General features: G+C 41.7%; 1 protein-coding gene across 7 annotated transcripts in view; it reads right to left on the minus strand.

Moving 5' to 3' along the window:
• The window catches only part of PDE10A (phosphodiesterase 10A), a gene marked incomplete at its 5' end in the record, with an annotated part of 237,119 nt that extends 212,165 nt beyond the window's left edge, over window positions 1-24,954 (minus strand). For 6 of the 7 annotated variants that reach the window (XM_083857578.1, XM_083857577.1, XM_083857576.1 and 3 more), the window contains one exon: window positions 24,829-24,954. Coding sequence is in view for 1 of the 7 variants with exons in the window: in XM_083857580.1 (XP_083713706.1) it covers window positions 17,066-17,099 (34 nt within the window). Of the gene's footprint in view, window positions 1-17,065; window positions 17,227-24,828 lie in introns of all 7 variants that reach the window. The other variant, XM_083857580.1, reaches the window with a different exon arrangement.
• Between the last annotated feature and the right edge of the window lie 355 nt (window positions 24,955-25,309).

A 25,309-nucleotide genomic window follows, 5' to 3' on the forward strand; every position in this document is an offset into this window, starting at 1 on the left:
TGCCATTGCTGTATTGTTCTTCCTTGATAAGTATATATTATATATACTATATATTATATATACAGTGCCAAAAGCCACTGACACAACAAACTTTTACCTGCACTTGCTGGGAGCCAAAGCAGGTTAAACTCAGGGGCACCTAGCTTGTCCTTGGCATTCAGTGACACTGCTCTCATAAGCTGAGCTAGTCCACAGTGAAACAACAGGACACATTTCCAACCCTACTGCACATACTAGGTCCACAATGCCTTGCTTCACCTGCAGCTCCATTTAAACTCTTCTATTTGTAGGTACCACGCTTTAACTTGAGGTGCAGCAAGTCCATCACGTGCAGGGCCATCTGACAGGGAGTCTTTGTGCTTTCTGCGTGTAGGAGGAAGACGTGGTGGCACATGCTACTAATAGTCTCACAGAATTATAGAATCATTTAGGTCTCAATGCATGTCACCACAATGAGCCAAATTCAACAAAATAAAAAGAAGAAAAGAGTATAGTCTCCCACAGCAGTTCAAAACCTGTGCATTGTACAGCATGAAAAAAGAAATGGTGAGGAGGGTTTTCTGGGCTACCCCATGCCAGTGATGTAACTTGGGGTTTTCAGGGCTGGATCAGATGCTTCCTCCTCCCTGTCCAAAGCCACGGCTGTCTCACTGGAGTGTGCAATGGCCAGGAGACAACTACAGGGGCAGGAATCCCTGGAAACATTCAAGGTCAGGCTGGATGGGCTGTGAGCACCCTGACCTAGCCTCACTGCAGGTAGGGTGGGACTAGATGACCTTTAAAGGTCCCTTCTAGCTCTAATTATTCTATGGAGGCCAAGGAGGATCTGCAGCTCCCTCTCATCATGGGGGGCACACCACAGCACACCACACCATTGTCACTGATACTCACCCCAAATGGCCTCACAACAGCCTCAGGGAGCAGCAGCTGTGCTCTTGGGGAAAACCACACTACAGTGCAGAAAGTCAACAGCAGTGTGGGGTGCCAATTTTGATCCTATTTGTTCATTGTCTGGTACTTCCTTACCAAATTTCTCTGTCCAGTGGACTACAGGACAGGCAGAGCCCGACATTACTGAGGGAGAGGGGGAGGTAACGTTTATAGTATTTTTAGCTCTTTATGGCTGTTAATTATCCTTTATGCATAATGGGAGTATCTGCTGTAAAGAAGTGCACATGGGCCCAACCATCACACCACACTGACCTCAGCCATGGATTTGCAGGTCCAAGTCTCTTGTTGCTGGGCTGAAACCATTTAAATACCCCAATACCAAGGGACTTAGTGAAAAGCAAAATCAGATCTGAGAGAGGAATCGATGTGAAGCATTGCAAGTACAAGAAATGCATCTCAGCAGATGTGTGAAACACATTCTTGTGCTTCGTTACCAAGTGAGAAGAGCTTTGGTGGGCTCCTACAGGCAGTACTTGGCTCACAGGCAGCTGGGCATGGCACCACAACTCTGTACCATGCCTTGGACCACCAAAGCGGTTTACACTCTGTCTCATTGTTTCCCAGTCAGCAGGGAAGGAGGAGCTACAAACTCACTTTTGTGGACCAGGAAGATGTAATGTGTGGGTCAATATGGGGAATAATTGGTTTCCTTTCTCTGAAGCAGATCTCTGCTTTCAAGCAGTGAAACACTAATAAGCAAAATAGGGCATCTATAACTACCTGGTAGCAGTATCACCTCTTCTGTGGATATAGCCCTCAGGGAAGGGGGTTAAGGGTCACTTTCAACCCAGAAAATAAGCTGGCATCACAGTCAGGCAGCTGCTGAAGCCAGAGGGCCAGACTCAGCCTGATGGCTCCCACTCCATTGCACTTTTATTCAGAGACGATGCAGGAGCTACCAGCTACCCCACTGGCACCTGAGGAACTGGTATCAGGAGACTGGATCCCACCACCTGGCATAGCTGCTTGTGCCAGGAAGCTCAAGAGCTGATTTTGGTATGAGTGTGCACAGACCCCAGCACAGCCTACACATGAAGGATCAGGAATTTAAGCTCTGTGTGCTACCTGGAAGCTTGGTCTCCAACTAGACCTGCTGTCCACCTCAGAACACATGGGACGGTAAGGCAAGGACTGGGTTTTCAGGAGTCCTGGGATTGTGACACAAGAACTTTACCTTTGCTTTCACCACACAAACTCAGAGCCAACACAGTGGGAGGAGCAACTACAGGGAAGACAGAGCAAAGCCCACGTCCAAATAGCTGCCAACAAGGACTTTGCAACAAAAAGACTCAATACATTAAAATTACTAAGAAAACACACCTGTAACCTCTAACCTTCATGAAATCAGAGACGAGTAATCATATAAACTGATGACTACTAGTTACAGAGCCATAGCAGAAACTCACTAATGCAGTTAGAAGATTTCTATTCTTAGTCTGAAATTGGATGTTCCTCTCTTGTGCACATAGACTTGGTTGGGAAAGTTAAATAAAATCCATCTCCTTATATAGCAGAAACAATTTAGGCTACAAGCATCCCATGCCAAAAGGATTTTCAGCCTAAAATTACATTATAATGACAATTCAGACATTAATTCTTTGTTTAAGCCTAGCAGATTGAGCAATTCTTAAAACACAATTCTTTTAATAAAATTAATAATGAAAAATAAATCCATATATACATAGAAAAGAATTATGGAAAAGTCTCTCTTTAGGAGGGAGAAAAAGAGTTGAACAGACTTTACTGAGAACTTACAGTATCTTGTAGTTTGTGTTGCATGTTTCTACTATTTTTCTTTAAGACAATCCTAGAGAATAGTGGAGAGTCTTTTCCCTACTACTGTGCATGGCTCAGAAAAGTCTATATATAGATACATTTGGGTATATAAAAGCCCACTTAGAGAAAGAAACGAACAAGAGCTAAAATTCAAAAACAAACTCAGTAAATTTTCTAGAGATGCAGCTGAGCGAGGAAGGTTATACTTTCTAAAATACCAGGAAACACAGTTACAGTAACGTTCTCCTACGGGATATACCTACTTCAGTTCAAGTGTCAGTAAACTGAGGGAGCAAACATCCTAATTAATCTGCAGCCCACAGTCTCCACCCTTTACCCATTGCCTAGTTAGTCAGAGCTCTTTTTGTCCCTAACATCTATATAACTAATGAAGAGCAACAGGCTGATGAGCAAAGGCAGACCTGGCAGAGCTGGGGGCACAGCAGTCTGAAGAGGTGCTCTTTCCTTCTACAACATCTTTATCCAAAAAAACAAAACCTTCTTCCAGGAGCAACTTCTGCAGACTCTTTTGAAGAGGAGGAATCATAAAGACACTGAAAGGCTGAACCAATTGCTTGCATTTTTACACTGACTGGGTAGCAATCTGAAGCTTCATAGTCTCCCTTCTAGTCAGCTGGCTTACTCAGTATGCCAGGAGTCTCATCTGTATATTGATATGTATATGTGCATGAATAACAGCTCAACAGTGCACAAAAATGAAAAAAAAAAAAAAAAATCAAACTAACCATGAGCACAGAACTAGAATCTCCACACAGGCAAATGCATCCTGCATTTAATTCTGAGCACAGGGAAGTAATTTTTAAACAGTTTTGCTAAAGATATTGAATCCACACCTACAGTTCCTGTGATAATCCTGACCCAATCCATTCACAAGCCTCTACAGCTCCATGCAATCACCACCAGTGCCTGTGGTTCTAAACTTCAGTGCCTATCAATGTCTTGGATGGCCAGAGGAAAAAAAAATGTTAAAATGGGACCTTTTTATTTGACAGAATAGCAATGTGGAAGAGAACACTGGGAATATTTACCCACACTGGTAGAGAAAGACTGAGCCAGCTCACCTGACAGAGCCACGTGTGGAATATTTCTCTAGATATGCACATTCATATGGGGAGCCCAGGCCCACGATGACCATAGGGCACAGACAAAGGTATTGCCTGCTGGCCCACCATCATAGTGGTCACAAAAGGTGCAGAAGAATCACCTGTTTGCAGGCTAGCTTAGCAACTTTTTGCTGGCAGGGATCAATGACTCGGCACCATGCTCTGCAACGAAGTTTCTCCAATTGCCCCTGTTTAGGACAGGGTTTTCCCACATCAGGTATTTTTTGTGCCCAGGGGCATGCATGGAGAAGGCAGCAAAAAGAAGATATTGTCCATGCTTTACATCAGAAGAGACATAAAGCTTGTGTTGTGGTATTCAAGAAATTCATCCTAAAATCTCTTCCTAATGGTTTTTAGAGGGTGCAAATCTGTAGCCGGAAAGAAGGAGCCGTAGGGGACAAGGCAGGTGAGAGTACTGGAGCTGAAAGCATTGTTACATGCTAGCACCTGCCCACACAAGGGTGGAGAAAAAGGGCTGGCAGCCACCGCTAAAATCCTCCACGTCCTCCTGGCAATTACACAGACAATCACTTTTTTATCACTGAGTATAAAAGTAGTGTAGTAGGCTCAGGAAATCATCCACAGAGCATAGCTAAACCACCAATACTAGACAGTAACACAAAATGATGAACAAAGCTCAGACTAAATGAAAACAGAGTGCAGTTCCCCAATCTTCTGTAATGTTTGAGGAAGGCACATGAGAATTTTAAAGGTAATTTAGGGGGGATTAAAATTATTTTTAGTAATTTTCATTTAAAAAACCCTGGAGTTAAAAATTAGGTGAGAGAGCTCAAACCCAACTCTATAGTCTTATCACAGTGTAAGTTAAATATACGATTAAAAAAGCTAGTTCATTACTCCTAATAGCATCTGTGAGTTTCTAAAACTGACATTTCTGTCGACATCTGAATTGGTCACTGGAGGTGGTAAATAAGATGATTTGCCACAGATGCGGCAAGGAACCGAATCCCAGAGCTGTGCAGAGAACAAATGAGAGCTCTGTTTAAGCCACAGCAGAGCCTTCTTTCCTCCCTGTTGGAGGCCAAACGCACCCACAAACAGCTGCAATAAAGCCATTGCATCAGTTACGGCCCTACCACGGCTGGGGAACCACACAAAGTTGCATTTACTTGTTAAAAGTGATTGATTTTCACTGCCCTCCATATCCACGCTCCACACAATTCTCCTGCACGCTATACCATCTGCTTAATTCTCCCAGGTTGGCTGTGGCATACCGTGACATACAAAAATCAATCAAAAGCACTCGATACGTCGGCAACCAGGGAAGAGCGGCTGCACGTCTGATCTCACCACTTGTTTTGCAGAGCACTCTTGCTGCCTTGCCCAGCTAGTGCGGAGACAGTACGTTTCTCCCCTTTCCAACAATGTGATCTTATCTCAGGCAGCTGGCCTGTGCTCTGCACTTTCATTTTTATTGTGTGGGTTCTCAAACTCTGATGCAAATAGTCTGCTGAACATCCTCCCTCCACGGCATGTAGAGGCTTTTTTTTCCCTCTTCAGCCTCCTTCCACGCGGCGCGCTCCAGCGTCAGGCTGGCTCCGGCCAGCTCCCATTGTTCACATTGTTATTTTCATGTCAAGGGCGTGAGAGGAATTTTTTTTTTTTTTTTTTTTCTGCCAGAAAAACCATTTAAAGCCTAGGCCTTGAAAATACACTTGCCATTTGCAGGAAAACAGTTACTGGATTCTCTGCAAGGCCAAAGGTGAGGGACAGAGCCACGTAGTTAAAAAAAGTCAATGCTGATACAAATGAAAAGCTGAACCAAAGAAGGAAGCCATTTGCAGAAGAAAACTAAAACACCCAAAGTTTAATTTGTTCTGCAGTGGCCTACATAGGAGGTGAACTGCCACAGCAGATTAGACGAGTGGTCCACTGGGGCTGCTGTGCCAGCACGGCCGTAGCTATCTCTAAAAGCGCAAGAGAAATGATGCGTGTGACCTGGAGTGACAAACGGGAAGAGGTAAGTTGCTGGCTAATTGTGCACGGCTGTGCGTGTGCTCTACAGGAGGCTCCTTCCCAACACTTGCTTGAGAGCAATACCATCACTTATTCCTTCAGATAGTATGATACAAATGCTGCATTGTGCTCAAAATTGCTGGTCTTTTAATGGCAAGTTCACAGTGTTTATTTCATGTGCCTCTGCCTCTTGCAACTACAGACTGCAGCAGCTGACAAGGTGTTGGGAAAGGAAGTATGTCCTTTGATTAGCTCTAGATTTACTATACTAACTTTACATTAAGGAGTGTAAAGGGGTTTCATTCAAAAAGAAAACCAGGAAGGAAATGAAAATGTTTCACTATTCTCTTCACAGATTTTGCAGTTTTAAAAATATTTTTAGATATGATCTCTTTCACAGTTCAGAAAGCCTCAGGCCTGTCTCCTGTAACCTTGCTTTAAAATCTCTTACACACTGATCCTGCCTCCTCCTGTGACTGCTTTTATCACATCTTTTCCAACTGCTGCCACTGAAGAGATGGCAACCTTTCACATGATATTCCTGCCTGCCCTCAATTCTATGCTATGTAGGTTTACACCTTCTAGTTGAATTTTAATCCCCTCTTTAATATAACTGAGTATCCTAGCAACTCCAATGGCTATTGTGATGTCCCTAAATACCCCCATCAGGTTACTCATAAGAAATTTTAAGGGTCTGAAAGAAGGAAACCTATGAGAATCCATGGAAATCCCTCAACATTGGCAGGATTTTCAGCTAATATGGAATCTCCTTCTTCTCTCTGTACCTCCAATGTTCTTCATGCTCACAGAACCAGTTCCCAATTTACTTTCTACTCCCTCTTAGAAATCTTTCAAATCCTTACAATGCTCTTGGATCAAGTAGCAGCTTCTCCTAATTATGAGTTCCCTCTTAATTTTTGTCTGCTCTGAGTTGCTGCCAGTCATCATTTGTTTATTCTGTGGCTTCAGAGCATGCCCCTTGTTTGGAATAGCAGATACCTGCACTTCCAAATCTTACCTCATAAGTTCAGGATAGGCTCCTTGCCTAGTAGCTCTGTATTTGCTTTCAAAGTTTTAATCACAGAGGTACACTAAAAAGGTCTTAAAAGATAGAGGCACTTGGCCAGGAACTGTTTTTTCAGGACCCTACACTGGTCTTTCATCTCTCTAATTATGTTCTAAGTAACTCAGCAAACAGTCAATAACAGGCACTACAAAAACAACAACTTCCCCTCATCACAAACAGCTAGTTACAACTGGCTAAAATACAACAGCTATTCATAAAGCTGTCTGGTCCTTTAAAGAAATCAACAAGTGTATTTCTTACTCACTTGGGATATCAGAAGAATATCCATCAGAAGAAGCATGCTGAGACCCCTCTGGACTTCACCAAGATTGAGGTGAAGCCCATAATTCATTATTTTTGTGACTCCACACTATTTATTCAAAAAGACTTAGATGTTTACTGGTATCTTTTAGTCATGGCAATTTTTTGAACTTCATGTTCCCAGGGAGCTTTAAATTAGATTCTCCAGTTTCAGTTAAAGAGACACAGAAAAGTAAAAAATTATTTACAGGTCTCCTTTTCTGTGCCAAGCAGCTATTGATAAGGTACTTAGAGTTTTAGCTCATTTTGAGCAACCCCAGGTTTCACTCATGCTCTTCTGCATATTTCCAGCCAGATTTCATTGTGTCACCATGGATGGTCATGGGAGGCCAAACTATTGACCTTTCTCACCTCCGTTGGCAACACATGCATCCAAACTACTCACTCCTTTGTAAAACAGAAGCTTTTTGCCTGCTCTTCCCTCACCACATCCAGCAAACCTTCCTCTTCCACTCGTGTTGCATACATCCCCACACTTGCTTTCTGGATGGCAACCTAGAGAATTATGGTAGTGGTACAAGCGCTGGCAGCAGAAGTCAACACCAGCTCTGACAGGGTACAACGAGTAGATGGGTCCCAACTGTGCTCATGATGGCCACCTTAAACAATCAGCTTTATTTCACCCTTCCAGGTGGGAGGGAAAGGAATGTGAAGTACCTCCTCACTAGCACAGGGTTGGGAAGCTAAATTTGGCATGACTGTTGGGTAATCCAGATATGAGGCACACAACAACTGCTCCCTCAGAGGAGCTACACACCATCAGTGTGCAGTCACAACTATTACTACAGTCACATCTCTCAGAGATGCTTCTCTGGTTGTCCTGTCCTCTCACCCCACAAAAAAGAACATTTGGAAATTATGCCATTTGCCCCCAGGAGTGTAAAGGTGTTAATGTGTATGCACAAGTGCATGCAGGAGTCCAGCATGGAGCTACCAATGCTCTCTCCTAAAACCTCCCCTCGTTCTGGGGAGAGGATGACCAAGAGACTGACTATTGGAGAGGAGCAGATGATCTTGGCAAAGTGCTTTGCTACTGACCTGTTATTAAAAATAAGACCAGTAACATTTTATAGGAAATTGAATTCCCCCAAATTTTGAAAAAATTATCTGATGTGGGAAGAGATCAGGGCATCTCCCTCAAGTAAGTATGTGCAACACAGCCTTTGAGTGAGATGTGCTGAGACAGCTAAGGAGGGACCTCACTTCAAACAAAGACTATAACCATACAGTTTGTTCCTATAGTCATCAGCCTTCTAAGTGCTAATACTTTTTTCTTAGGCTTTGATAGTAAACCATTGCTTTATTTTAGTGTTAGGCTTGCCCAGCTCTGTGGAACAAGATGAATTATGTTAGAAAAACAATAAGTAAAGAAGACAGAAACAGTGCTGAACAATGTGCAAACCAGAAGTATGCTGTAGGACCTTGGGGAGCAGGAATATGGAAGGGCAGGTGGAGCAGATGCCTACCCCCTGCTGTAAGAATACAAATCTCATCTAACCTGTGCCTCCTCTCCACATTCTTCCAAAACAGCTACTGGGGTGCAGGCACAGAGCTCAAAAAGAACATCTCCATATCCCTTCCTTCACAGGACTTGCCACAGCACTGGCAGAGGCAAGTCGGGACATAGGTTCACTTCCAAACCTTAAAGAAGAGTAGATACATTTTGGTAGGCATCAAACAAGCAGTTCGTCATGCACTTTGTCTAGGTGACACATTTCTCTGATGGAAGGATGTCAGGACACCAGCTCTCCCCCACACCCTGAACATGTTCAGAGAAGGTGAAGGACTCTCCCACTCTTCTCTCTTTTAATAAACTTTGCTGCTTCTTTTAGCCTTATGCTCTTTTGGGCTCATAAAATTCACTTATGGCCACTATTGAAGTGTTAGGAATTACTTAATAGTAATTATCCACACTAGCAATGGATATAGGTCCCCAAAGAGTACTCTAATTTTTCTTCCTTTTGGATATTTTGGACACTCACTGAGTAAGAGTTATTTCTCAATAAAGTTGAAAGGAGCTAATCTTTTCTGCACTTTAACTCATCCCTGAATTTTGGGCATGCAATTGATAAAATTGGAAGGAAAAAACACCAAAAGAAAACAAAGAGAAAAATGGCTGGAAGGAATCAAAATAAACAGAAAAGAGCACTGGATTACGTTTTCAAAACAGCTACTAAATACTCTTTGGATTTGTCAGCCCTCTAAAATAACTTGGGCTAAAAAAATTTGCATTCTTTTTATTCCACTGAGGAATTGTGCCCTTCACTACTCTTATGCCTTTTTTTTTTTTTTTTTTTTTTTTTTTTGGTGAGGATTACATGAAAAATTAGACAAAATTATGAACTACCCAGAGAACACAATCATTTACTCACAAGCAATATAAAGAATACATGCAGCTAATCTGATATATTCACAGCAGACTCATTTCTGTCTAACTAGTTCTTGGGAGACCTAACTGGCAAGGGTTCCCCTAATGAGCTAGAAAGAGAGGAGAATGAGGATACAGTGGGGAGCACCACCCCATACTTTGGAGGTAACCATTCTATATCCTTGGAGGATTAGGTTTCTAACTCTCAAAAGACATAAGAGGGGAGAACGTTAAGAAAAGTGAAGAATGAGAGTGGACCTGACCTGTCAGATTAGGAATTTCCCATGGGAAGCCAACAAACTCCCTGCAGAGGATTTGTGATTTCTCCCTGTCACCTCAGGTAACACAGTGCCACCATAGTCATGTATCTCACTAATTTTCTTCTGCTTTGATACAGAAGACTTGCATTCTCAACCTCTGCATTTTACTAGCTGCAGAGGACAAAGCATGTTTTGTGCCAAATAATTATTTCATTTGAAAGGGTTAAGTTTAACAGATGTCAATATAATTCTTTAAAATCACATCCAATCCTTAACTGCTGGTAATAAAGACTATTTGCAGCACACAGAGTTGCCGGGAATACTCTTCCACTTCAGTCTTGCTGGCAAGGAAAATGCTTGTCGACAGTGCTCATTTTTCTGTGGCACACTTTGCACACCCTGGTTTGGCTGATGTTACCAGGGTGGCAATACTGATGAGAGGGGTACACAAAATGCCTAAAAGTAGTATAGCAGGCTACCTAATCTAACTATAAAAATAACAAGACCATGGTCAGAATAACCACCTCCAGACACTCCAGCCCCATGGCACTGTGGGCTCAGGAAAGCATCTAAGCAAACTGCTTAGTCCCACCTTTCACTAACCAGTTGGTAGTTCAGAAGGACCTACGGAGGTGGAGGGAGAAGAGTAAAGAAATGAGGGGAGCTATAATAAGGTACACAGAACAGGTGGTTTGGGCTGTCTGGAAGCACGTACTGAGCAGCCCTGTGCTTGATCCCTGCAGCTTGGGCAGGGCAATGCAACACACCAGACCTGTTGCTCAGACTGGACCACACTCATCAAACTTGCTATGCTGTGAGGAGTAAAGGGAGGCAGCTGACTCCTCTGACTAGCAGGGCAACATCCAGCATGGGTAGAGCAAGTGCGCCACAGTAACAGTGCCCATCCAAGGCACCTTTCTGGCAAGCCCCTGTCTTCTGTGCCCCTATTATGTAAAGGACAGTTGGCCACCAAACACCTTATCATTCTCATCTTCCTATATTCTTTTGGCTGAAATGACATATCTTACCCAAACAGCAACAGGAAATGTTGGGCAACATAGTCTCATCACAAAATAAAGCAGCAGGTGGAAAAAAAAAATCAATAATTTGGCAGCATTCATTCCTTGCAAAAATTTCTTCTCACTGAGGAAGTTTCCTGAGAAACACAGGAGCCACCACCTTTCATTTGGCACCACCACTGTCCTTTTGTCCTGGTGCCCCTTACCCCAGTCCATACACCAGACAATTCTTTTCAGAGCAATGTAACACTTTGCTCCGAGGAGGCCACTCTATACTTGGAGCCTTTGGAAATGAGCATTAGTCACCTTTCTTTCTCCTGGACAATGCTGTGTCCTCTTACATGCTTCTTCTTGCCCCTCCTTGCTGATAATCTTCACGGCCTTCACTTTCCCCTCCCATAGCTCACCAAAGAACATACCTGCCCCATGTGAAGGCTTTCTCTATCCCACTACTGACCACCAGAACCTCCTAATCCTTTGTACTCAGTTTTGAGACCATTCCAGATGTAATGCAGATTGAAGCCTCCCAAGGCATCAGACTAAACACATTCTGCGACTTTGAGCTAACCTTCCACTGTAATACTCACTTACAGACACTGTAAGTGCAGAAGCACTTTTTAATAGCAATAAAAATAATGTTCTTTTCACTCTGCTGAAAACATGGAAGATTTCCAGAAGCAAGTCAGGCAGTCAGCCTCCCCTCAACACCCACTCCTGCAGGCGTGCGTAGGGGAGATGTTCACTTTCTGACATGGAAGCCTGTCATTCCTCCAACCCCTCTCTCTTCGCTGATGCCCACATACACACTCTTACACTTTTTTCCTGGATACCTTCCCTCCCTCAGAGATTGGCGGAACCACCCAAGCAGATCATAGGCCTCTGTATTCAAGGTGCAGCTCAAAAATTAAAAAGAGAATCTTTTTATAAGGCCATGGTAACGTTCTAGGGTCTGGCTCAGTGAAAGAACATATCTGTCACCCTCTCCACACCATCATAAATTAACTTAAAGTGATAAAATTATTCATTCAGACTTTACTACCTCCTCTGATGAAGACTGTGTTGGCCAATTATTTCAAGGAATGCCACATTACAAATGGGAACTCATTCACTGAATTGTTTTATAGGCCAGTTCATCAATTTTGCATAGGCTGCTTTGTTTTTAGAACTGATTTCTAATCCTAACTCACATCACAGACACACATCTCTGCTTGGATTAATTAAGATCTCAGAGAGAACCTTCTGCTCCATTACCCTCCGTTACTGATTTATAAAAGAGGCCATGAAGCAATGTTCTTAATGATAATGAAGAGGATATTTTATCCCTTAATTCCATTCCTGTGCTTAAAATGCAGAGAGACATAGATATTTCAGGGAATAAGGAGAAAACCTTTACTAGCTGCATGACATCCTTCACTGGCAGACACAATTCTTAATTTTTCTCTCCATAACAAGAATTTTGGTTAGTCATCCATCACCCTATCAAACAGTGACTGATAAGAAGACAGAGACCACCACCACCCAACACTAAGGGGACAGACCATCAGGTGCAGGAACTCATTTTAACACTAATGATGTGAAACAGCTCAAGAGGACCAAAAGCACTAAAAGTCATAGGAAACATAGGAAACTAAGACCAGTACCAACAGATGGAAACAGGATGACTATGAAATTCCTGAGAGTAAGGACAAGAGGAGTGTGGAAAGCATTGAGGAAAGACACCAGGCTAAGTGAGTTCTCCTGCAGGCAGCATCCTCCAGGATGCTTAGCCTCCTCCAGATGAGAGAAACCACCTAGGTTTATTTTATACAATCAAAGTAAAAATGTCCCCATCAGCTACGAGCCACAGACCAAAAAATTCAACAAGGTGGGTAGTGTAACATTGAGGATTTGCCCCTACCAAGCCCCTCACTGTTTGATGGGACAGAAATCCAGCTCCTGGCAGGAGAAAGCACCAAAGGGAAGGTGGAAAAGCTGAGTTACAGCAACAGGAGTGGATTACTGAAGTTGTCAAAACAGCCACAGTTCTGGCTCTCAGGACTTTTGACTTTATTTCAGCGATAATCCAAAACAATCTTATTCCCACTATGAATCTCCCATAAACAGGAAGCAGCACTGACATTGCTAAAAATGACAGCTTCACAGCACCACAGAGGGGAATCCCAGGATGTTCCTCTCACAGGCAGTCACTACTCTGCAAATGTGGGAGAACTGCAGACCTTGGGAGGACAGCCTGTATTTCCTTGGGATGAGACCTTGGTAAAGAGATACACTTTTTCCCCAGCATGTCCTTCATTGCCTGCTTCTCTGCACCTCCTAGCATCCGCCCACAGCTACTTTCACTTAAAAAATCAGACTATCAAAAAGGGTTATCTTCATTTTAAATGGTTTATCTAATCTCACCCAGCCCCAATTTTAACTATGTTGTTTTTGTAAAGCTGAACACAATTGGCAAAACAAAACACAATTTGTCTTTTACCTATCTACAACATCATCACACACAGAATGCACTGTCAAAAGAAGGTCTGCTTCTTTCCAAAAACAGCAAGCTGGGTGGGCAGCCCACAGAACCTACTGGATAATTTACCTGGACTTATCTCTGTAGCATCTCTTTCTGCATTTTACACTAATTGGGCAGAAGTATAAACCAGAATTGATTTTCCTTATATCACATAAAAAACAGAACAGACAAGCCCTGACTCATCCAGAACCTGTAAGTGAGGTGAATGGACCATGTAGGACCATATACCAGTTGCCAGTTTGTACAAGTCTGCTCAAAAAGGTTGTTTATCTCAGACTGAAAACTGATATTTGGCGTTTTTGAGAGATTTGTAGAAAGATATTGTGTACCATGACTCCGTTAATGCCCTTGTTTTTAGTCGCCGGAATAAGAGTTTTTATGATTTTTGGATTAAATGCTTTTGATGTACAGAGAAAAATATTCTGCTCTGCTACATTTTTTCCATATTTTTTATTTTTTTATACCCGCTTAATTTTGGTAAATCCTGCTAAGGTAGACACAAACTGAAGCATACAGCATTTGCATTAGGAGCTATAGAACAAGAAAGATATAACCCATGTTGTCTAGCATTTCTCCACCAAACTGAAGGCAAATTTTACTCTTGCTGAAGTCCTAATCCTATCTGAATTCTTCAAAAGACAGGCAGAGTTGCTTTGTCTTGTACCACACGGAAGACATACATTATATACAAGTAATTTGATAAACAAATTATTTTGCAGTTAAGATGAGTTTGACAGATACAAATGGAATCACACTAATTTTGTCTGATTGGGCCAAAATGGCATTCCATGTGGCCCAATGGCATTCCAATGGTCACTAAAAGAAAATAAAAGGAGAACCTGCTTGCATTTTACAGAGTACTGCCTGAGGATCAGATTTCCTTCCCACCAGTGCCATGATGCAGAGCTCTGATTCTGTAGGTGTTCAGAGACACACTGGACCTTTCCCTCAGACTGCTCCCTCAGACACAGCTAATGAGAGCACCACTCTGCTACAGGGCTGACAAAAGATGATGGCCTTTACTCTACAGAACTTTTCTTTGACACTGATGGCTGGGACTTCTGCAGCTGAGTAAAGATAACAAAGATATGTACTTGTAGAATATTGCTGGCATTCATTTGCCCCTACACACTATTATTTCTTATCCATCCCATATCCCTGCATCTTAGCCAGAACTTCACAGTTCCCAACAGCCAGATCTTTCCATCTGTTACTAAGGGTAGTAACTTGTAAGAAAGCTGTTGAGCAACCAGGGGCCTCACATCAAGGGATACTTGCAGGAAGTACCTGCAATATAAATATGCACACAGATGTTAACAGGTAGATGGTGAATCAGCTCACACCCCATCAATTCTATACAGCTCATATGAAGCATCACACAGCAAACACTGAACTGCCTAATCTGTGCATGGAAATCTTTTTCCAGTTTAGGGGGAGTGCCTGGGCAATATGAGGTGAGAGCTGATTCTGCATCAGTGCCTCAAGCCTTTCCAGGACAGGAAAGGCAAGGCCAGAACAACACATTGGAGAAACCACTTCAAGGGATCAGACACAGCAGCTCAGCGACAGATCTATGAGCCAAACACCAAACAAGACCCCACCCTGGCTACAGATTTCCAGAGACCTAAGGACTGCCCAGCTCCCTGGGCACAATAAGCCCACGGAGATAATTGCATCTACCTTTTCCAGATTCAGTATAATGATGGCAATTTCTCACATACACTTTGCCATGATAGCTCAAAAGCCATGCAGCAGAGCAAGCAGAGCTGAAAACACCCTTCCTGGCTTTATTACTACATTGTAAACAATCACCTTTGCTTCCATTATATTCCTACCCAGACACTCAGAATTTGTTTTCGCTTTATTATTTTAAGAGGAGAAAAGTATGTGCTCTATTTTCCATTAAGCTCTTTACATATGTATTTTCCAGACACTTCTGATGATCACCATTCAGATCTTCCTTCTCAAAGACAAGGTGATTAAAAAAAAAAAAAAAAAAAGAAAAAAGGTCTTTTACTCTCCCCACATTTACCATATTTCTAAAGCTGACAGTTTTTTCTTCAGGATTGATTGGGCATGAGGAGGGTAGGGAAGTTACTTGTTTGTTTTAACATGATAGCAGGCAGACTTGAGAATAGAGAGAATGAATTCTCAAGGGCTCAAGCAGTCTTTAAAAAATTCCCCACAAGCAGTTTAATAGTGCTAAAGGTTGATTCATGCGATAAATGATGCATCAAAGGCATATAATTTTTACTGTTACAACAAGAGCTCAGTCTACATGTATGTCCCCATGCATAGTCAAGGCCTGCAATACAACTTAAAGCTGAGTCAAACTGCAAAAAGGCTTTTTCATTCTCTAACATGAAACATATGTTAAGAGCATGCTCTCTTTACAAGTTTTAGCATAAATTTGGAGTACATTGCTTTAGATACCTTTAGATACCAACATGAATCATGACATGAATTGAAGAAGTTATCTCTATTTGAATCTTTATAACTTGTGCTTTAAGTGGCTGCATCCCAGCAAAGAGAAAATGGGTAGCAGAGCCTAAACTCTAAGGCCAAAAGCTTAAAAGTATTTAGTAATTTTAGATGCCCCCTCTGAGATGCTTTGGATCTGCCAAAACTGCAACAAAATAAAAGCTTGTAATTTTGTAAATGTCAAACTCTCTCCAGATTCAGATGTAAAAGCTACAGTCCCTAGCCTTATATTTGTTTATGTTCAAGTTGAAATACTGACAGTTTCAGCACATAGTAATAATCCCTCATGAAATCCTGATTCCTATAGTCAATATAGTCAAGCACCTTAATGTACACGGAGTGATGTTCTAGGTTTCATTTCAGTTGTATTTCAATCCCATCTCTGAAAATCATGCTTTTTCTATTTAGGAGTCCTGACACAGAATTAGGTGTAGCATGATATTTAAGAGCCATACAAGTCCTGCTGTCCAGAGGTTTCAGCATTTTGTCAGAGTAATGAAATATCACAATCCTTTCACAGATGAGAAAACTTAAAGTGAGAAATAAGAAAGTGAGACCATCTCCTTTTATAAAATGGAGATGGTCTTAAAAAAATGAGTGCTGTTTTAAATGGGAAATTTGCAGACTGCAGTATTACAGCCTTCTACAAAAATAACACATTTAAGACCCTGCAATAGCCAAACACGTCACTGAAGTTAGGGAAGAAATTAGCCAGATACTTAGTAGAAGCAAGGTTTTCTTGGAAAACTAAAGAAAGCTGCAATTTCATAGCAAGAGATCTGAATGCTATCAACTAAAAGCAAAAAACCCAAAAGTTAAACAATTAGCCTTCTGACAAATAGTCCTAACAGGGAATTTCCATAACAGAAAACATGTGGCTAAAACAAGTTGTGCGCCACTTAAGTGGCTCATTTGGGAAATTTAATCCTTTGACAGTACTGGTGTGTAACACCAATCCCCTTAGTGGCTGAATTTGAGTAAGTCCTATGCACCACCAAGGATTCTGACTTAAGAATCTAAAGACAAGAAGTTACACTGGAGACTCCCTAGAGGTGAGCGCTCCACCTCCAAGCAAGAACTCTTGAGATAGTCACGATTCAGAGAACAAATTTCCATTGCTGCATACAAAATAGCAGTCAAAGCAATATCTGTTTCAGATCTTACTTAAAGTTATGCTGAAACAGCCAAATACCAGTTCACTTACGTAGCTTGCTGACTTGCTTTCTGCATTTCCACATTTCAAGCTGAATGTGAAGATGTACTTTTTCCAATTTCTCTGCTGCTTCATCTTCTGCATAAAGGTAAAGCTGGACAGCACATCACAGCAGCTGCATCCTTCTTCTTTTCAAACTCCAGGCCAAGGTTCTGTTTACACATGTTGATAAAAATTCTTTTGATAAGTATAATTTGCAGTATTAAATGAACAGAAGCTTGCCATCCTGATGAGAATTTGCAAAACATAAAATTAACTAACAGAACTTGGTCACAGATTCAAGGTTTACCAAACATGGCTTCCATAGGAAGCCAATAACAGCTCCATAAGAAGTTGTTTGTTTTGGCTGGGGTCTTTAGAAAGCAAAACCATGAATTTAATAGTGGCATGCTGTCAACAGTTTTCTGCTTCTTTTTGTTTTCTTGCTGATTCATATTATAAAGAATGATTTGTCAGAGAAAAGCTGCACTTTTGGTGTGAAAAAGGTACCCAAGAGCCCATAGACTATATAGGATGGGGAAATACTTGTCTAACTTTTAACTCTGTGGAGTGAGAGATTAATGGGAGGTTCTTGTTTCTCCCAACCTTATTTCCTGCAGCATCCCCATGCCAGTGCAGGGAGCCCTCATTCCTCATGGCTCCAAACACCTCAGAACAGCAGCAAGTTTTTGCAGTAGGAGGCCATCTCCCCACACAAAACAACGTACTCAGTTGTTAATTGGACTATTTAAATCCAGACTAACTCTAGGGACCTCGGCAGACATACTGAATATCCATGCTAACAAATATTAATATAAAATCTGTTGTTCAACACAGGTGAGCAATTTATTAGAGAGAATGGAACAAACTAGGCATTATGCTTTAATTGCATTTTTTCCACGCAGGTCTCCACCCTTCATGCTAAATCTATCCCTGATAGCTAACTAAATACTTTTGCTCCAGAACTCAGATAGGTAGGTTGGTTGGAGGTTCACTGGCTGGAAACTCTTCTGCCGTGTTTAAAGGTCCTTGTAAATAATGTCAATATTTCACGTAATTGTTTTTTCAACCTGGTCAGGTTTTTGTGCACTCTAATTGTTCTGTATCAATGTGGTAAACACTTCCTGCAGACAATTTGTTAGGAAGTTTGGATTTTATATAACCTAGGAAATGAAGTCACCAGACCTGTGGGCTGCCTGGAGTGATTCAGCCCCCTGGTTCCTGCAATAAGCAGGCACTTGGGACACAAAAATCCAGAGGCAATGACAAACTAGTGGAAAGAAAAAGGGTGCATACCAGTTTCTCCATACGCTCTATTCATACTTAAAAATTCAGAAAGTTACAAAGAACTTCCACAGACTTTCAGCCACTTATTTTTATCCCTGATGCCAAAATTATAAATAAATTCTGATCCCTCTTGTCTTTATTGCATTGGGGAACAGAACAGGACATGATGCGTAGGAGGGGATTGAAGTTTCTTTATCTTTTCACTAAGGGAGCAGTACTTTTTCTTCTTTACTTCGTATTCCTATTGGTTACAAAATACGTGTGTCACTTTCTATTAACGTGCCTGGTTTTGCATCATCAATCACTTATCAATGCTCGGGAAAAATGCTATATAGCTACAGCTAATGGCCTAAGGGTTCTGAAAAGTTCATAGCTGATGGCTCAAAATTAACTTGGATTTGGAGCTTTCTGCTGGCTTTGATTGTTTCAGAAAGCCTGTGAGGAAACTCAGAAGAATGTAAGATTTAGACAGTGGAACATTCTTCCCAGAGAAGCTGTGGACACCCCATCCCTGGAAGTGTTCAAGGCCAGGTAGGATGGTGCTGCAGCAACCTGGTCTAGTGGAAGGTGTCACTGCCCATGGACGGGGAGTTGGAATGGGATGACCTTTACAGTCCTTTCCAACACAAGCCATTCTATGATGTAATTTTCTTCCTTTAAGTTATTTTACCAGACTTTTTGAAATGTTAATTTTGTCTCCTTCACTGTGAGTGGATCTCATGAGCCATGCTCTTCAGCACATATGGAAGTTCTTGTCTAGCCGGCACCACCATACAGCTTTGGTGTGTGACCTCAACTCAGACTTCTACTGAAGTCCTCTAACTATGCAAGAGGAACCAAAATATTAGCTAAGCAGAATAACATTTCTTTCCAATGGTCACAACTAATGTCATTGCAAACATTGCAAAGGAGGAAAAAAAGAGACAAAAGAGAAAAAGTAAAAAGACTAAAGGAATTTCACACCGCAGACAAAGGAATAATCCTTGGCTGCATAATATCGTGGAAAATATTCCTCATTTAATAAAAGTTTAAATCAAGAAATTTGTTCAATCCATATATGTTCCAGTGGAAAGATCAAATCACAAAATCATCTTCTGAGCTGACTGGCCTTGAGGACAGTTTCTGGAACCTGAGGACTTCTGCACATCTAAGATTTCTACAGAGGAGTGATTACTCTGCAAATCACTGTCAATTCCTCTTCCTATACGATCCTTATTGTTGATGTGGGTGTGTGGGCACACTTAAGTATCTTTTCCACTATCCTTCCAACACACAGGCAGAGGGTTGAATTGGTAGAGCTCCTAGCAGCAGCCATCCTGTTACTGGTGCTATGCCCCTCTCCCACAAGTACACCACAACTGTAAATCTGTTGCTGGCATGCAGGGCTTAACACTGTTACGTTACCCTCACACTGCAAACACCATCAGGGATTAGCACAAGCCAGTATCTACCTGTGAACTCTGACTCCAAATTCAGCAAAATGTAGCCACATCTGGCATATAGCTTTTCTGGCAGAGGTCACAGTAAAGTCTGAGTGGGGAAGGGGGAGAAATCTGATCACACAGGGGATGAACAACCAGATGAGAAGAGATAAGGAAAGGTCTGAGTCTCCTTTTCCACACTTAAATACTGATGGGTGAGATCAGGTTTTGTGCTATCCCAATTTCAACACTGCATACAAAGAGAATGAGTAGAAGACAAGTATTTCTGAGTTTCTTGAAAAATACCAGTAAAAGCAAAGAGCAGAAAAAAACAGGTGGGCCTACCATGTGTGGAGACAGAAAATAGGCAGCGAAAGATACAGCATCAGCAGTATCAGGGGAATAAGGAAGAGGATTTTGGCTCCCCCATTACAAAACATAATCATGTACCATTAGGTACCATTTAGATGTGTTTACCCTACTTTGATTAAATGCATGTAGCCACTTTCCTTTTACCGTCTCTGATAATTCAAAGCCATTATATATACTGCAGAATTTACTTTATTTTGTTCACTTTTGCTCTCACTGAGGTTTTTCTCTTCAGAGGTCACTTGATCCTGGAGCCAATGATAAAATTCATCTTCAAAAGATGAGTGGAAATAAGATCTGAATTTAAAAATAAAATAAAATCCTTCTGGAGACCATCCTGTGTGCAGTCCATCCTGCTGAACTTAATAGGAATACCCCTGTAAATTAAGCAAGCCTGATTTATCCTTCCATTACCCTCAATACTAGCATTTATTAATTCCTAAGCATAGCAATAATTCTGCTAAATGTTTTAACATATTATGCAGGCATTCACACTGCTAAGTTCTTCACAGTTGGAAAAGAGATTCAGAGCTTCAAATAGGTAAGAGAGGCAACAGTCATAAGAAAATCCCAAGGGAGAAACAAAAGGACTTAATAGCAGGCTATTATTAAACTCTATTTGATATATTAAAAAATCACAAGGAAGCCTGTCAAAAAAATTACCATGATCAAATAAATTGCAAGGCAAAGCTGCCAGTCATATCTTGTGAACTGGTATGGCAGAGACATGAAGGGAAATAAAATGCCCAGAGGCCTATGCAAAATCAGGTTTGTCCTGCTTGTGGCCCCTGTGCCTTCATCCAGCTGTCCCCTTGGCATCTTGTCCTTCATTCCTGCCCGGCCATGCAGCAGCTAAAGGTGCAGCAGAGGCTCAGCATTGGGGCTTGGAGCCCCACTCCCACTTCATTCCACCTCCTCCCTTGCAAAACTGTTCTTCTCCTCAGCTCCTTGTTATCTCCTGCCTACGCACACACTGTATTCATATGTACTTTGCCACTTTGCAAAGTGCTCTTGGGATTACTTAGGTACTGCACCAACCCAAAGTTGCTCCATTTTACAGCGCTGGCTTCATAAAACTCAACCTCACATAGCAGAGAACTGCCAGAGAGATTAACTTCAAAATGTTCCCTTTAAAGTGCACAGTGTCAAAACTCTGCACAGTGAATCGCAATCAGTGCTTCTTCAATGCAAAAGTCATTCCTCCTTCAAGAGGTTGGGTTTGTGAGGCAGCTAAGGTGTACACAGGGGAGAAGCCAAGGCTGGACATGCAGCCTCCTCTCTGTCCTCTGCTCCCAGTTGTGCCAGTACTTCCCAGGTGCAGCTGTATAACCTGAGTTTCTCTTTCTGCAGTCCTCCAGACATGCATTTCCCAGGGATAAGTGACTACGAGTTTAAAACAGCAGCAACATACTGGTGTAACAGTACAGCAGGGCACAGTTTGAAGAAAGAATCAATACTTTACCAGGTAAACTGAAAAGGCTGGAAAAAAGAAAAGCATCTAGGCACTAGGGGCCTTTTTCGGATTTTAGGAAGCTAAAGACTGCAGCAGGGGAATTTTAAAACTAAACCACATTTTTTTACCTTCAGTTTGTAATATCTTCTTAATCTCAAGCAATTAATTCCTCTTCATTGCATTTACTAGATTTTAAGTTTGCTTCCTTCCTTCCCAAGTTGTATTTGGCCAGCTGAACATCTGAAACCCAACAAATCCCAGTCAAGAAAAAGTAGCCAGAAGCCTGGGTGGCTTCAGGTGGTGTCTGTTTGCACACCTTGGTGTCCCCATACACTTCTTTAGTCATTACACTTAAATAGAAGTTTAGAAAGCAAAACCATTGCTCAGCTTACATTTTCAGATGTTTCTTGTTCCCTGCATCCCCCCCATCTCCCACCAAAAAAACCAAACCAAAATGCCTGAGTTTAAGGGGCACCAAGAAGCTTCTGTTTGGTTGGGGATTTACCCCCATTAGACACTTTAAAACCTAGCTATCAAATCTTCTATGCTTAAGTGAGAAAACCTACTGACATCAATAGAATTACTCATATTAATAGTTACAGCTTGATTTGGCCTTAAGGCTTTAGATGACCATTTAGATCAATTCTACGCCTTGGATTGGTTTTGCATTTTAAACCATTTAAAACAAGAAGCACCCCAAAGGAGGCCACAAAGGCAGCATGGGAGAAAGAGCAGAGCTGCTACTACTTTATTCACCGTGGTGGTTTGTGGCAGTCCAGGTACACTAATGCCAGCTAAGGCTTTCTGCACCTGCCTTGAAAAGCCCTTCTCCAAAGGCAAAAGTCTGACTAACTGCTTGAACATGGCTCCTGGACTCAAAAGCAATAGGGGACTTACATAGTGAAAGAAAATCTGAATTTGGAAGTCTTTTTTTTCTTTTTTTCTTCCCTCCTTGAAATTGCAGGGAAATTGTAAATTATCCCCAACCCAGACACTGCAAAGACAAAATTCTCAGTTATTATACTCTATGTTAAGGTACAATTACGTAAATGCATTTTATAAATATTTAGCAACAGAAGTGCAACAATATCAACCAGACTGCCCAAAGCAGGCCCTGAAATGATGCTAGGCAGTAAGTCTGGGACAATGATGTGGACATCCTTGCGTCACTATAGGCCAGGTGACAGATGGGAGTACAACAGCATTGGTTCAGTGTTATCTTTGACTGGACCACTCTATCATCACAGAAGCCAGGCCATGAAGCTCTATTCTAAATAAGGTCTCACTGAAAGGCATTCTTTTATCCACTTCCTCTTGTTTATTATTCTTTCAAATATCTGATAAGATACTTTTCAACTGTGGCTATTCACTTTCTGTTTGCGTAGGTCTTGGGTTCATCACAAGTTACAAGGTCAGCATTAATCTAAACAATGGTTGGTTATGGGTGATTTTGCCAAGTAGAAAACACTCTAAAGGCTAGATTGTTATCATCAATAGGGCAAAGCACAGGCAGCAGAAACAAGCCCTACTTACACACGTGTGGATTAAGCAGAGCTACTCAGATGCCAGGTCACGGGTGTAGCACATGTACCAGAAGCCACAGCTCCTGCCCAGGGCTTGTTAAGAAGAAAAAGTAGGGAAGGAAGGAGGAGCTTCTCTCTCTTCTGCTTTAATATCTCAGCATGGCCAGCTGGCCAGGCACCTCTGAGGAGCATGGAGGGGTCACCCCAAAAGTGCAGAAAGCTATCTTAAACCTGCAGAGTATATTTAAGGCAAGGAAAGAGCCCGTAAAGTGTGTCTTTTCCAGCTGTGCTCTGTGCTGTCATCCATCCCACAGCAATATCATTTATAAGCAACATACTGACAAGGTACCCTGCAGAAATTCCAAAACAAAAACCAAATTCAGTAAAACAAGGGCAATATTAAGCCTTTGTGAAACCTTTAAAACTGATTTGAGGACTGCTGATTGATAGCTGACACAAAAGAGTAAAGCTCCATTGGCTTGTAATACCAAAATACTTTAACTGTATTTACAGTTTGCCACTTGTAGAGCCAAAACCTTCCAAAATATACTCCCTGAACCTGGAATGCATGCAGCTTATCTCTTGGCCTTTATATTACCTTCTTCAAAACACACCCCTTCCTGCACTCTCACCAACAGTGACTCACACCAACCTAATGAAAAAAATTAAAACCCAAGAGTAAAAAAAATAAAGGAAAACAAGTACTAATCAAACTTTGCTTATGCAAGCAATTTTATAATCCTGTTTTACACAAATCTGTAGATCTCCTGTCCATGAGGTACTCTGTATTTTTCAGATTGGGACTAGGCACAATGAAGACTGTAGCACTAATACCCATCTGTTACCATTGATGGAACAACCTGCAAAGTGATATTTGTTCTCCATGTCTTGTTTGACCTCCAGATTGGCTGATTAACCTTTTCCGGAGCAAAAGCTCTTTGCAAAGGTAAGGTAGATACAAGCACTGGCAGTAATCAGCCCAGCCAGAGTGTTAACCCTGACTCAGGAAAACAGCAGCTCAAGAGGATAAATCTCTATGGTGATGGAATTGCTGGTCTCTCTAAGAATCGTAGCTAGCAGTTTTCCAGGGCTTTTATTTTGTGATGAGAGCCAGAAATCAATTAAATAATTTCTTTCCTCTGCCAAACATTTGTGGTTTGCAAGCGCTGCTACCTTAAGCAAGGTCTGATTTGGAGGCCTTCAAGGGAACCATTCCTAATTCTCTCATTAAACACTTCTGAGATATCCTGTTCTCTATATTACTTTTATAAACACCTGAAGTAAAAATATTTACATTATGACTTAACACTTCACTCTGATTGTGCAGTAACCTTGGGCTGACAATCTATATTGTGTTTTTTTAAATCTCATTTTGTTCAACAATTGTTCAAGACACAATGGTCTGATGGTCCAGCCGCAACCAAGAAGCACACCACAAAGCCTAGGAAAAGTGCAGGCACCCAAAACCTGATTCTTTAGCCATAGTCATGCCACTGCCCAGCTAGCAAGGCCATTTATCTAGTCCTTCTCAGTCAGACCAGCTGCCAAACCTCCAAAAGGCCAAAAGATCTGCTGGGAATGGCAGGGCTGAAGGGAAGTCTTCATGACTTCAGCCACCATGAAAAGCAGAAGTGCAGCAGCTGTTGAGTTAAAGCTTTACAAGCACAGAAAATTTTTACATGCTGAGATAAGCCTCCAAAGCAGCCAAGGATGAGAACTCACCTCTCACAACATCAAAGCTGTTGTATCTGGGGTGATTCCTTTGAAATGGTGAACTTTGATGGGAAAAAGGTGAGGGGCTAATTCAGTTTGTATTACAAGTAGCTCACTGCTCTTCACTTCTGCAGCTATGTGAATCTGCACATACTTCTAGCACACTCACTAAAGCATATTTCCTACAAGGATATTTAATGCTGTTTATCAAGAACAAGGTCAACGAGGGAAGCAAGATTAGATATTTCAAAAGATATGTTCCCTTCTGTTGCCATAACAAAGAAAGGTACATTAAATCAACACTGCTAAGCTGAATTCAGATTTCAGCAGCCCTCCTTGCTGAAGAATCACACACACACACCCACACCCTCACCCCACAAAGCCTCTCTCTTGTTACAGGACGGGCTGTGGCACTCAGGCTTACATCACGACTATACATGGCCTTTCCTTAGCAACCATCTTAACTTTATTGATTCTATAGTCAATTATT

Source organism: Zosterops lateralis (assembly GCF_965231275.1).
Source record: "Zosterops lateralis genome assembly, chromosome: 3".
Lineage (NCBI taxonomy): Eukaryota > Metazoa > Chordata > Aves > Passeriformes > Zosteropidae > Zosterops > Zosterops lateralis.